Source organism: Bombina bombina, chromosome 1 (assembly GCF_027579735.1).
Source record: "Bombina bombina isolate aBomBom1 chromosome 1, aBomBom1.pri, whole genome shotgun sequence".
In the NCBI taxonomy this organism is placed as follows: domain Eukaryota; kingdom Metazoa; phylum Chordata; class Amphibia; order Anura; family Bombinatoridae; genus Bombina; species Bombina bombina.
Genome location: NC_069499.1, coordinates 1169948183 through 1169963783, shown reverse-complemented (window position 1 = coordinate 1169963783; position 15601 = coordinate 1169948183). Strand labels below are relative to the sequence as shown.

General features: G+C 44.9%; 1 protein-coding gene across 1 annotated transcript in view; it reads left to right on the top strand.

Moving 5' to 3' along the window:
* Positions 1–15601, top strand: part of CRHR1 (corticotropin releasing hormone receptor 1) — a 220501-nt gene that overhangs the window by 184601 nt on the left and 20299 nt on the right. Inside the window, exon 7 of the mRNA XM_053718246.1 lies at positions 413–566. Within this exon, the coding sequence (XP_053574221.1) occupies positions 413–566 (154 nt within the window). The remainder of the gene's footprint in view (positions 1–412; positions 567–15601) is intronic.

Below are 15601 nucleotides of genomic sequence, written 5' to 3'. Positions count from 1 at the left end.
ACAAAATCTGCCTTTTGAAAATTTCACTAGTGATCTCGTAGTGCTGGAGGATAATTTTAGAATATCCCACTTGAGCAGAGAGGTTTTGAATATCAGGGCCAGAGAGAGATGTATCATGGGACATACTACATAATGACTTAAATATATGGGAAATTCCACAAATAATATAAAGACTTACACTGGATGGTGGCACAGAATAAATGATAGCCCAGCCTCTGTATAGAGATACAGACAGTGGGGCTCATCGCATACTGCATGGTAACATATATGTACAGGACTTGCATGGTATCATAAGGGCACAACAGAGGGTCCTGTCACAGGATTAATATGGACACAGAAGGGACCTTCATACACTGTACTGTAACCCAAGCAGTGTATATGTATTTACTTTCTTTTCTTATTCTATTTTTAGGTTTGGTGTCGTTTGGTCATCATTGCTCACAACTATTTTTATGTCACCAATTTCTTCTGGATGTTTGGTGAGGGCTGTTATTTGCACACTGCCATCGTGCTGACCTACTCCACAGACAAGCTACGCAAGTGGATGTTCATCTGTATTGGCTGGTGTGAGTCTGAGAAAATGAGCTGTAGTATTTAGAGCACTTACCTGTGCTACCTAAAGGTGGCTTTGTGTCACCTAGTTCCCTGTCAGTGTACATATCCCCTTTAGGAGGAGAGATAGACCCCATGTCCTGTAGATTTTCAATGCATGCACCATCGTGCCTGGTGTTTTGTTTTGTTTTTTTTCTTACAACAAATCTCTTCACTTTCTTTATTGAAAAAAATAAAGGGGCAAGGTAAGCAATATATTCATGAGTTTGGCCGTAAACTCAACTAATTGGAACCTGGCCTTTAGCAAACAAGATACATAAATATAGTTTAAAAAAATCTTTGTGAAAGTTGCCAAACTCCTAAAAAGCGATAAAGAACAGTGCACAGTCTACCTATCCAGATAAAATCATAGATACATTTAGATGGGGTTGCAAAAGTAAATTCTGAGAGCCGCAATCTCCTGTAAAATCATGATTTTAATAACTCCTGTACTGTTTGTGACAATTACGCTAGTGAGAAATACAATCAAATAAGAAATATTAAATTACGCCATTTGTAGATGTTGGTATCCTGAAGTGAGTTTTCCTGCAGATGCCCATAGCTGTACATGATATCATGTAGTCATCACATTTACATAATGTCAACATAGCTCTTTTGCCCAATTTAAATACTCTATACTAAAACAACTGTCTTTCAAAAGATGCCCTGAGAAGGGCATTTGGTGGGGCATTGCCCTGATAAGGGCATTTGGTGGGGCCTTGCCCTAAAGTCTAACAGCTATTTTGCCCAATATAAAAATAAAAAAAACCCTATTCTAAAAAAAAATCCTGATCTAAAAAAACCCTAACCTAAAAAAAATCCCTATCCTAAAAAATATATTAAGTAAGTGTTAAGTAGGGCATTGAAAAAAAAACAAAACCCTATTCTAAAAAATAAAACCCCCCAAAAAAGTCTAACTCTAAAGGTGCTCCTTTTCTTTCTTCAAGGCGACGGTCCTCCAGGGGGGTCCTCTTCATCTTCATGCCGGTGGTCCTCTTCTTCCATCTTCTTCCATCTGATCTTTCTGCGCGGCGGTGAACGCATGAAGTAGATGTCTACATGAAGATAAGAAGATGAGAATAAAAGCAATTGGATGGAAGATGGAAGAGGTCCACGGGCATGCAAATAAAGAGGACCGCCCCGTAGGACCTCTACCATGAAGAAAGGAGAGCACCGTCGGAGTCAAGTTTTGTTAGTAGAAACTTTGGGGTTTAGAGTTAGGATTTTTTGGGGTGGGTTTGTTGCTTTTTTTAGAATAGGGTTTTGTGTTTTTTTAATCCAAAAGAGCTAAAATAACTTTTTTTTTTTTAAAATAGAGATTTTTTTAAGGTTAGGTTTTTTTTTAGATTAGGATTTTTTTAGAATAGGGTTTTTTTTTGTTTTGTTTTTTTATTGAGCAAAAGAACTGTTAGACTTTAAAGCAAGGACCTACCAAATGCACTTATCAGGGCGATGTCCAACAAAATACCCTTCTCAGGGCATCTTTTGTAGGAAAGGGTTTTTATAAACTTAGTATTTTTTATTTTTAGTGTTTGGGCTTTTTATTGGAAGAAATAGCTATGTTATCTTTAGGGCACTGCCCTACCAAATGCCGTTTTCAGGGCAATCTTTTTTTAGTACAGTTTTTTTTTAAGATTATTTTTTTTATTGGCAAAAGAACTGAAATAACTTTGGGGCAATGCCCTACCAAATGAAAAGGGCAATTTTTAGAGTAGGTTTTTTCAGATAGGCTTTTTTTGGGGGGGTGGGTTACTTTTATTACAGAATGGAGTTGTATTTTTTTTTTCTGCATCGACACCCCATCATTTATGGTCCGCCAGAAACGGAAGTTAAGAAGCAGCGGTCGTAAGTCATTTTAGTTTAATGTCCTACAAAAAGCCCTTCTAAGGGCTATTACTATAATAACTTTTAGTGGTAGTATAGGTTTTATTTAAGGGGACTTTCATTTTTGGATAGGCATAACGGGGGGGGGGTATTTTTGTTAGTGTTTTTTTTTTTGGTAATGTGTATTTTTATTTTGTGTAATTTTAGTGCTGGTTATTTTGTGTAGCTTAGAGGGTGTTAGGTTAGGGGTCTTGGGGTGGTTGGCTGTTAGGTAGTTAAGTAGTTTAGGGCTAGTTTGTGTTCGGGGTTGTGGCGGTTTAGGGGTTAATAGATTAGGAAGTTTATTGTGGTGGACTATTGGCGGTTTAAGGGTTAATTAGTTAGTTTGGATATGTCGGTTTCGGGGTACATAGGTATATTTAATATGGCTTTGTGCAATATATTTAACAGGAATACTTTACTTTACATTGCCAATATCAGTGTCGATGCTGCTTGGAATATTTTGCCAGCATCGACACCCATTATGATGCATAGTAAAATGCCTCTCAATGATGATGCCTTTAAACAGTAATGTCAGCACTTTTGAATATTTCACCGGCATTCTAGACATTTTGTCGGATCCCTTTTGAGTATATCAACACCTCACAGCCCTTTCGATCATCGGGGCCTAAGAGTTCTGTTTATTAAATAGAGCTAAAGATTCTGCTTTGCTTTGGGGCATGTTAACAGTATTCAGAAAAGGCAAAGTTTATTAAATGGGTTCTATGGAATTGGAGCACTATGTAGGATTCTAGAACCCAACCCAATGCAGGCTTGGTATACTTGGCAGGGCAGGATACCGGTACCACAGGAACCCAATGCTGGATATGTGTCACACAAATATAGGTGTAGCGGAGAGGCAGTAGGATCCGCAATATCTTTTAGTTAGGCAGAGACATCCTCATCTTAAAAATGTCGTCTAAATAATTCAGTCCAAGTTTAAGTCTAAATCAGCTATTTATTTTGCTTCTAGCCACTGCTTAAAACTGGTGCAACAACTACAACTGCTAACAACAACTGTCTTAGACAATACAGTTACTCAAAACTAACAGTTACTCAAAACTGAAGTTAACCCCTCCGGTACTGTAGGATTTGCACCCTGTACCTATAATGGGCACAGGGTGACTTAACATAATGCCCAAATCCATAATCCGTAAGGAGGTTGACAGATGGGTCTGTCACATAGCCCCCTCCTGGTGGGACACTCCGGCAGACCCGGCTTGACCCTTTGGCGGGTCAACTTGGGGATGACCGGACTAGGAGGTGGTAGGAATGTCAGTTTGCCAGGACAATCCATCTGCATTCCCGTTCTGCTTACCAGGCCGGTAGCTGATGGTGAAGTTATAGGGTTGGAGGGCTAAACTCCATCGCAGCAATCTACCATTGTCTCCTGAGACCCGATTAAGCCAGACTAAGGGATTGTGGTCCGTTATGAGAGAGAATTCCTGTCCGTATAAATAAGGGTTCAAATTCTTCAGTGCCCAGACCAGGGCTAAACATTCCTTCTCTACTGCCGCATAACTTACTTCTCGAGGTAATAACTTTCTGCTTAGGTATGCAACAGGGTGCTCTCCTCCATCCTCCCCGACTTGGCTCAGCACAGCCCCCAGCCCATACATGGAAGCATCTGTATGAATGAGAAAATGTTTGTTAGGGACTGGGGCAGCCAAGACAGCATTCACAAGAGCCTGCTTCAGTGCCTGAAATGTGGCTTCACAAGCTGGAGACCACAGGACCTGTTTAGGAAGGTTCCTTTTAGTCAGGTCAGTCAGGGGCTTGGCGATAGTACTGTAGTCCGGGACAAAACGTTGGTAATAACCCGCCATCCCCAGTAAGGCTAGCACTTGGGTCTTAGTGATAGGTGTGGGCCAGTTAGCCACAGCCTTTACCTTGGCTGGCTCCGGTCTCTGGCTCCCACACCCCACTTGGTGACCCAAGTACTGTACTTCAGCCATACCTAGATGGCACTTGTCTGGTTTCAAGGTCAGGCTAGCGGCCCGAATCTTGTCCAGAACCTACATGGATTAGGTGTTCCTCCCAGGACTCACTGTAGACCGCAATGTCGTCCAGGTATGCACAAGCAAATTCCTGGAAGCCATCGAGGAGTATATCCACCATACGCTGGAAGGTAGCCGGAGCATTCTTCATCCCAAAGGGCATGACCTTAAACTGGTACAGGCCAAATGGGGTGACTACCGACTTGGGGATAGCATCCTCGGCCAGGGGAATCTGCCAATAGCCCTTACACAGGTCTATGGTGGTCAGATAGCGTCCCCTAGCACAGCTGCTGGGTGAGCACAGCGGTAAACTGGGTCCCCTGATTGGAGAGAATCTCCTTAGGGAACCCGACCCTAGTAAAAACCTTAACCAGAGCATCAGCTACTGTCTCTGCCTCTATATTAGACAGTGCTACTGCCTCTGGGTAACGAGTGGCATAGTCCACCATGGTGAGAATATACTTCTTACCTGATGGACTAGCTCTGGCCAGTGGACCCACAATGTCAATGGCTATGCGGGAAAAGGGTTCCCCAATGATAGGCATAGACATAAGCCTAGCTTTTGGGTGATCCCCCCGCTTACCCACCCATTGACAGGTGTCAAAAGTACTACAATATACCCGCACATCTTGGTTAAAATTGGGCCAGAAGAAATTTTGGGTGATCCTATGAGTTGTGCGGCGGGACCCTAGATGTCCAACTAATGGTACTTCATGCCCAATCCGCAGAATCTCTTGCCGGTATTTCACAGGCACCACCAGCTGCCGATTCCGCAGAGGGGCAGTACTTTTCTGTGAAGGTTTAGGGATTCTATATAGCCTATCCCCCACCCACTCATAACGTTCCCCATCTACCCCCTCCAGCATATGCCCTAGCCCTATACTTCTGAAGGGTCGGATCCTCCCGGGTTTCCCTCCCGTACGTCTGTGGGGTATCCCAGCCTAAGGGGGCCTGATCTAGGGTACAAGTTGGGGAAGAGAGTCTTACCTGGGTCTCAACAGCAGGTGGGTCGGTCTCGGCGGCACGGGTCAGGGCACGGGTAGTCACAGGGTTAACATCAGCGGGACCCATCGGAGCATAGGCAGAAACAAGGGGGGCCAAGTCATTTCCAAGGACAACATCAGCTAGTAAACCCTTCATGACCCCACATTCACATCTGCTATTTATTTTGCTTCTAGCCACTGCTTAAAATTGGTGCAACAACTACAACTACTAACAACAACTATCTTAGACAATACAGTTACTCAAAACTGAAGTTAACCCCTCCAGTACTGTTGGATTTGCACCCTGTACCTTTAATGGGAACAGGGTGACTTAACATAATGCCCGAATCCATAATCCGTAGGGAGGTTGACAGAGGGGTCTGTCACAATAGGACTGGATGCTTTGCACTGCAGGAGCCCAAGGCTAGCTACAGGTGTCACAGGAATATAAGACTGGAAACTGGCACCACAGAAGTCCAAGGCTAGATACAGGTATTATGAAACACATAACTGGATTCTGACACCACAGTAACCAAAGGCTGGATACAGGTATAACTGAAACACAGGGCTGGATACAGACACTGCAGGAGAAAAGGGATGAATACAGCTGCCACTGGAACCCAAGACTGCATATTGATGCAACAGGGACCCAATACTACATACTGGCACCAAAGGAGAGCACAGAGATGGCTATAGGTGTCACTGGAACACAGGACTAGATGCATGCACCAAAGGAGCACAATGTAGTATACTGGCACCATAGGAGCAGGATACAGGTGTCACTGAAAAACATTGCTGGATACAGGTGCCACTGGAACACTGAATCAGATACTGGCATCACAGGAACACAATTCTGGATACTGGTGTTAAAGGAAAACTGGATTTGATGCTGGCACCACTGGAGCACAAGGCTGGATACTGATATCACAGGAACACAGTGTTGGGTTGGATACTGGCATCACAAGAACACAGTGTTGGGTTGGATACTGGCATCACAAGAACACAGTGTTGGATACAGGTGTTACAGGAAAACAGTGCAGAATACTGGTATCATATGAAAACAATACTGGATGCTGGCATCACAGGAACACAGTGCTGGATACTGGCAACATATGAAAACAGTGCTGGATTCTGGCATCACAGGAAAACAGTGCAGAATACTGGCATCATATGAAAACAGTACTGGATGCTGGCATCACAGGAACACAGTGATGGATACTGGCATCATATGAAAACAGTACTGGATACTGGCATCACAGGAAAACAGTGCAGAATACTGGCATCATATAAAAACAGTACTGGAATCTGGCATTACAGGAACACAGTGCTGTATACTGGCATCATATGCAAACAGTGCAGGATACTGGCATCGCAGGAACACAGTGATGGATACTGGCATCACAGGAAAACAGTGCATAATACTGGCATCATATGAAAACAGTACTGGATACTGGCATCATATGAAAACAGTACTGGATACTGGCATCATATAAAATCAGTGCTGAATACTGGCATTACAGGAACACAGTGATGGATACTGGCATCATATGAAAACAGTACTGGATTCTGGCATTACAGGAACACAGTGCTGTATACTGGCATCATATGCAAACAGTGCAGGATACTGGCATCGCAGGAACACAGTGATGGATACTGGCATCACAGGAAAACAGTGCATAATACTGGCATCATATGAAAACAGTACTGGATACTGGCATCATATGAAAACAGTACTGGATACTGGCATCATATAAAATCAGTGCTGGATACTGGCATTACAAGAACACAATGCTGGATACTGGCATCATGAAAATGGTGCTGAATACTGGCATCACAGGAACACAGTGCTGGATACTGGCATCACAGGAACACAGTGCTGGATACAGGCATCACAGAAAAACAGTGAAGAATACTGGCATCATATGAAAACAGTGACGGATACTGGCATCATAGGAAAACAGTGCTGGATACTGGCATCACAGGAAAACAGTGCTGGATACTGGCATCACAGGAAAACAGTACTGGATACTGGCATCATATGAAAACAGTGCTGAATACTTGTATCATATGAAAACAGTGCTAGATAAAGGCATCACATAAACACAGTGCTGGATACTGGCACCACAGGAAAACAGTGCTGGATACTGGCATATGAAAACAGTACTGGATACAGGCATCACAGGAACAAAATGTTCAATACTGGAATTACAGGAAAATGAAAACATATGAAAACATTACTGTATACTGGCATCATATGCAAACAGTGCAAGATACTGGCATCACAGGAACACAGTGATGGATACTGGCATCACAGGAAAACAGTGCAGAATACTGGCATCATATGAAAACAGTACTGGATACTGGCATCATATGAAAACAGTGTTGGATACTGGCAAAACAGGAACACAGTACTGGATACTGGCATCATATGAAAACAGTGTTGGATACTGGCAAAACAGGAACACAGAGCTGGATACTGGCATCTCAGGAAAACAGTACTATATACAGGCATCTCAGGAACACTGTGCTGGATACTGGCATCACAGGAACACAATGCTGGATACTGGCATCACAGGAAAACAGTGCAGAATACTGGCATCACAGGAACACAGTACTGGATACTGACATCATATGAAAACAGTACTGGATACTGGCATCACAGAAACACAGTGCTGGATACTGGCATAATATAAAAACAGTGCTGGATACTGACATTACAGGAACACAGTGCTGGATACTGGCATCATGAAAACGGTGCTGGATACTGGCATAACAGGAACACAGTACGAAGGACTTCCGGTGAGCTGCAATCCAAGATGACCACGGATCCTTGAAGCTCCGTATAGCTTGAAGAGTAGAGTGGCTATATCTTTTGCAATCCGCATATCCCTTGGCATTGGCATACATAGATGCCCGGGAACTTCCCTGGATCAAGGTAAACCACCCCTTGGCCGCCGAGAAGCAAACTGGGTTCTCTGCCTTTCTGTCTTTGCACAGACCATCTTCAGCCATTAAATACTTCACCCTTAAGTCTGAGCGAATGAATTCAAAATAACTCTCACTTAACCCCTAATAGACGCCAGGTATGAGATACCCATACAAACGTTGTTGATTATTTATATCTGAGGATATAATTCTAATACATATTCAGGAAAAGTAGGCACATATCTCTCTACTCAGAAACAAGAGGGGCCAAGTCATTTCCAAGGACAACATCAGCTGGTAAACCCTTCATGACCCCACATTCACATGTCTAGCACCCACTCCCCAATCCAAATGTACCCGGGCAACAGGTAGGTGGAACACAGCGCCCCCTGCTACCCTCATAGCCACAGTGTCTCTGGTGTGCTGGTTCTTGGACACCAAGTTCTTTTGGAGCAAGGTCATGGTAGCACCAGTATCTCGTAGACCACTGACCTCCTTCCCATTCACTTTAACCAGTTGCCGGTGCTGTTGTCAGTTATCCCGATGGGCAGCTTGCACGGGGTCTGCTTCATGTAGGATGCCCCAGCATTCTTCCTCCTCTATGCAGTGGGCAGCAGGCTGAGGGTTACGTGGGTTTCCTCCAGCGGGTTTCCTCCAGGACTGTGCTTGGTTCGCTGTGTTTAGGGGACACTCTGGTCTTTTGCTTACAACCAACTGAGGATAGTTTGTGGCTGAAGGCGGTGTGGTAGAGCGGTGTGCCGGGGATTGGTAACTGTTAGCTGCTGGGGTGACTGTGGGTCGGTACTCCACTCTGGCAGGGGGCTTAGTGGTAGCAGTGTCCAGTTTGCGGGCATCCGTATACTCATCTGCCAGGTGAGCAGCTTCATGCAGTGTGAAGGGTTTACGGTCCTGAACCCACTCTCTAACTCCTGTGGATAACTTGTCGAAGAAATTTTCCAACAGGAATAGCTGCAGCACCTCTTCCCCGGATACGGCTTGGCACCCTGCCATCCAGTGAGCTGCTGTGCGGTGCACCTTACATGCCCACTCAATGTAGGAATCTCCAGCTAATTTAACAGTGTCTCTGAACCACCTCCTGTATGCCTCCGGTTTAATCACATACCTGGAGAGCAGAGCCTCTTTTACAGCATTATAATCCCGAATTTCTCATCTGGAATGGCCCGAAAAGCCTTGCTGGCCCGGCCGGATAATTTTCCGGATAATATCGTGACCCAGTCCTCTGCAGGTACCTTGTGTAGTGCACATTGCCTCTCAAAATCCGCAAGGTACCCATCAATCTCTCCTTCTGTTTCCATGAATTTTTTAAAAGCTGCAAAATGTACCTTTCTCTTTTCCACTGGGGTTGCTGTGCCTTAGGCTGCTGCAGCGCTGCTTTGGCGAAGTAGGTTGGCATCCACAGCTGCTATGACCCGGTCGATAATTTCGGCAGTCGGGTTGGGGCCATAATGTGCCAGTCTTATTTTAACCGCCCGGTCAAAGCTTGCTTCTTCGGGAGTTCTGTCTGATATGCTGGGCTCATTGGTTCCTTCGGGCCCTGGTATTACGTCCATCTCGGTCAGTATTGTAATAATCTCCCTCTTCCTGAGGTTACTGGCTTGTCTGCCCCGTTGTTCTAGCAGGTCTTTAAGGGTGGCTCTTTTCAGGCTTTCATACTGTATTCCCATTAGGTCCGGATGTGTAGTTGCTCTTCTGGGCTATGAGGACTATTCCGTCGTTTGCCACCAATTGTAGCGGAGAGGCAGTAGGATCCGCAATATCTTTTAGTTAGGCAGAGACATCCTCATCTTAAAAATGTCGTCTAAATAATTCAGTCCAAGTTTAAGTCTAAATCAGCTATTTATTTTGCTTCTAGCCACTGCTTAAAACTGGTGCAACAACTACAACTGCTAACAACAACTATCTTAGACAATACAGTTACTCAAAACTAACAGTTACTCAAAACTGAAGTTAACCCCTCCAGTACTATTGGATTTGCACCCTGTACCTATAATGGGAACAGGGTGACTTAACATAATGGCCGAATCCATAATCCGTAGGGAGGTTGACAGAGGGGTCTGTCACAATAGGACTGGATGCTTTGCACTGCAGGAGCCCAAGGCTAGCTACAGGTGTCACAGGAATATAAGACTGGAAACTGGCACCACAGAAGTCCAAGGCTAGATACAGGTATTATGAAACACATAACTGGATTCTGACACCACAGTAACCAAAGGCTGGATACAGGTATAAATGAAACACAGGGCTGGATACAGACACTGCAGGAGCAAAGGGATGAATACAGCTGCCACTGGAACCCAAGACTGCATATTGATGCAACAGGGACCCAACACTACATACTGGCACCACAGGAGAGCACAGAGATGGCTATAGGTGTCACTGGAACACAGGACTAGATGCATGCACCAAAGGAGCACAATGTAGTATAATGGCACCATAGGAGCAGGATACAGGTGTCACTGAAAAACATTGCTGGATACAGGTGCCACTGGAACACTGAATCAGATACTGGCATCACAGGAACACAGTTCTGGATACTGGTGTTAAAGGAAAACTGGATTTGATGCTGGCACCACTGGAGGACAAGGCTGGATACTGATATCACAGGAACACAGTGTTGGGTTGGATACTGGCATCACAAGAACACAGTGTTGGATACAGGTGTTACAGGAAAACAGTGCAGAATACTGGTATCATATGAAAACAATACTGGATACTGGCATCACAGGAACACAGTGCTGGATACTGGCAACATATGAAAACAGTGCTGGATTCTGGCATCACAGGAAAACAGTGCAGAATACTGGCATCATATGAAAACAGTACTGGATACTGGCATCACAGGAACACAGTGATGGATACTGGCATCATATGAAAACAGTACTGGATACTGGCATTACAGGAAAACAGTGCAGAATACTGGCATCATATGAAAACAGTACTGGATACTGGCATCACAGGAAAACAGTGCAGAATACTGGCATCATATAAAAACAGTACTGGATTCTGGCATTACAGGAACACAGTGCTGTATACTGGCATCATATGCAAACAGTGCAGGATACTGGCATCGCAGGAACACAGTGATGGATACTGGCATCACAGGAAAACAGTGCAAAATACTGGCATCATATGAAAACAGTACTGGATACTGGCATCATATGAAAACAGTACTGGATACTGGCATCATATAAAATCAGTGCTGGATACTGGCATTACAAGAACACAATGCTGGATACTGGCATCATGAAAACGGTGCTGGATACTGGCATCACAGGAACACAGTGCTGGATACTGGCATCACAGGAACACAGTGCTGGATACTGGCATCTCAGGAAAACAGTGCTGGATACAGGCATCACAGAAAAACAGTGAAGAATACTGGCATCATATGAAAACAATGACGGATACTGGCATCATAGGAAAACAGTGCTGGATACTGGCATCACAGGAAAACAGTGCTGGATATAGGCATCACAGGAAAACAGTGCTGGATACAGGCATCACAGGAAAACAGTGCAGAATACTGGCATCACAGGAAAACAGTACTGGATACTGGCATCATATGAAAACAGTGCTGAATACTTGTATCATATGAAAACAGTGCTAGATAAAGGCATCACATAAACACAGTGCTTGATACTGGCACCACAGGAAAACAGTGCTGGATACTGGCATATGAAAACAGTGCTGGATACTGACATTACAGGAACACAGTGCTGGATACTGGCATCATGAAAACGGTGCTGGATACTGGCATAACAGGAACACAGTACGAAGGACTTCCGGTGAGCTGCAATCCAAGATGGCCACGGATCCTTGAAGCTCCGTATAGCTTGAAGAGTAGAGTGGCTATATCTTTTGCCATCCGCATATCCCTTGGCATTGGCATACATAGATGCCCGGGAACTTCCCTGGATCAAGGTAAACCACCCCTTGGCCGCCGAGAAGCAAACTGGGTTCTCTGCCTTTCTGTCTTTGCACAGACCATCTTCAGCCATTAAATACTTCACCCTTAAGTCTGAGCGAATGAATTCAAAATAACTCTCACTTAACCCCTAATAGATGCCAGGTATGAGATACCCATACAAACGTTGTTGATTATTTATATCTGAGGATATAATTCTAATACATATTCAGGAAAAGTAGGCACATATCTCTCTACTCAGAAACAAGGGGGGCAAAGTCATTTCCAAGGACAACATCAGCTGGTAAACCCTTCATGACCCCACATTCAAATGTCTAGCACCCACTCCCCAATCCAAATGTACCCGGGCAACAGGTAGGTGGAACACAGCGCCCCCTGCTACCCTCATAGCCACAGTGTCTCTGGTGTGCTGGTTCTTGGACACCAAGTTCTTTTGGAGCAAGGTCATGGTAGCACCAGTATCTCGTAGACCACTGACCTCCTTCCCATTCACTTTAAGGAGTTGCCGGTGCTGTTGTCAGTTATCCCGATGGGCAGCTTGCACGGAGTCTGCTTCATGTAGGATGCCCCAGCATTCTTCCTCCTCTATGCAGTGGGCAGCAGGCTGAGGGTTACGTGGGTTTCCTCCGGCGGGTTTCCTCCAGGATTGTGCTTGGTTCGCTGTGTTTAGGGGACATTCTGGTCTTTTGATTACAACCAACTGAGGATAGTTTGTGGCTGAAGGCGGTGTGGTAGAGCGGTGTGCCGGGAATTGGTAACTGGTAGCTGCTGGGGTGACTGTGGGTCGGTACTCCACTCTGGCAGGGGGCTTAGTGGTAGCAGTGTCCAGTTTGCGGGCATCCGTATACTCATCTGCCAGGTGAGCAGCTTCATGCAGTGTGAAGGGTTTACGGTCCTGAACCCACTCTCTAACTCCTGCGGATAACTTGTCGAAGCAATTTTCCAACAGGAATAGCTGCACCACCTCTTCCCCGGATACGGCTTGGCACCCCGCCATCCAGTGAGCTGCTGTGCAGTGCACCTTACATGCCCACTCAACGTAGGAATCTCCAGCTAATTTAACAGTGTCTCTGAACCACCTCCTGTATGCCTCCGGTTTAATCACATACCTGGAGAGCAGAGCCTCTTTTACAGCATTATAATCCCCGAATTTCTCATCTGGAATGGCCCGAAAAGCCTCTCTGGCCCGGCCGGATAATTTTCCGGATAATATCGTGACCCAGTCCTCTGCAGGTACCTTCTGTAGTGCACATTGCCTCTCAAAATCTGCAAGGTACCCATCAATCTCTCCTTCTGTTGCCATGAATTTTTTAAAAGCTGCAAAATGTACCTTTCTCTTTTCCACTGGGGTTGCTGTGCCTTGGGCTGCTGCAGCGCTGCTTTGGCGAAGTAGGTTGGCATCCACAGCTGCTATGACCCGGTCGATAATTTCGGCAGTCGGGTTGGGGCCATAATGTGCCAGTCTTATTTTAACCGCCCGGTCAAAGCTTGCTTCTTCGGGAGTTCTGTCTGATATGCTGGGCTCATTGGTTCCTTCGGGCCCTGGTATTACGTCCATCTCGGTCAGTATTGTAATAATCTCCCTCTTCCTGAGGTTACTGGCTTGTCTGCCCCGTTGTTCTAGCAGGTCTTTAAGGGTGGCTCTTTTCAGGCTTTCATACTGTATTCCCATTAGGTCCGGATGTGTAGTTGCTCTTCTTGGCTATGAGGACTATTCCGTCGCTTGCCACCAATTGTAGCGGAGAGGCAGTAGGATCCGCAATATCTTTTAGTTAGGCAGAGACATCCTCATCTTAAAAATGTCGTCTAACTAATTCAGTCCAAGTTTAAGTCTAAATCAACTATTCATTTTGCTTCTAGCCACTGCTTAAAACTGGTGCAACAGCTACAACTGCTAACAACAACTATCTTAGACAATACAGTTACTCAAAACTAACAGTTACTCAAAACTAAAGTTAACCCCTCCAGTACTGTTGGATTTGCACCCTGTACCTATAATGGGAACAGGGTGACTTAACATAATGCCCGAATCCATAATCCGTAGGGAGGTTGACAGAGGGGTCTGTCACAATAGGACTGGATGCTTTGCACTGCAGGAGCCCAAGGCTAGCTACAGGTGTCACAGGAATATAAGACTGGAAACTGGCACCACAGAAGTCCAAGGCTAGATACAGGTATTATGAAACACATAACTGGATTCTGACACCACAGTAACCAAAGGCTGGATACAGGTATAACTGAAACACAGGGCTGGATACAGACACTGCAGGAGCAAAGGGATGAATACAGCTGCCACTGGAACCCAAGACTGCATATTGATGCAACAGGGACCCAACACTACATACTGGCACCACAGGAGAGCACAGAGATGGCTATAGGTGTCACTGGAACACAGGACTAGATGCATGCACCAAAGGAGCACAATGTAGTATACTGGCACCATAGGAGCAGGATACAGGTGTCACTGAAAAACATTGCTGGATACAGGTGCCACTGGAACACTGAATCAGATACTGGCATCACAGAAACACAGTTCTGGATACTGGTGTTAAAGGAAAACTGGATTTGATGCTGGCAACACTGGAGGACAAGGCTGGATACTGATATCACAGGAACACAGTGTTGGGTTGGATACTGGCATCACAAGAACACAGTGTTGGATACAGGTGTTACAGGAAAACAGTGCAGAATACTGGCATCATATGAAAACAATACTGGATACTGGCATCACAGGAACACAGTGCTGGATACTGGCAACATATGAAAACAGTGCTGGATTCTGGCATCACAGGAAAACAGTGCAGAATACTGGCATCATATGAAAACAGTACTGGATGCTGGCATCACAGGAACACAGTGATGGATACTGGCATCATATGAAAACAGTACTGGATACTGGCATCACAGGAAAACAGTGCAGAATACTGGCATCATATAAAAACAGTACTGGAATCTGGCATTACAGGAACACAGTGCTGTATACTGGCATCATATGCAAACAGTGCAGGATACTGGCATCGCAGGAACACAGTGATGGATACTGGCATCACAGGAAAACAGTGCAAAATACTGGCATCATATGAAAGCAGTACTGGATACTGGCATCATATGAAAACAGTACTTGATACTGGCATCATATAAAATCAGTGCTGGATACTGGCATTACAAGAACACAATGCTGGATACTGGCATCATGAAAACGGTGCTGGATACTGGCATCACAGGAACACAGTGCTGGATACTGGCATCTCAGGAAAAGAGTGCTGGATAAAGGCATCACAGAAAAACAGTGAAGA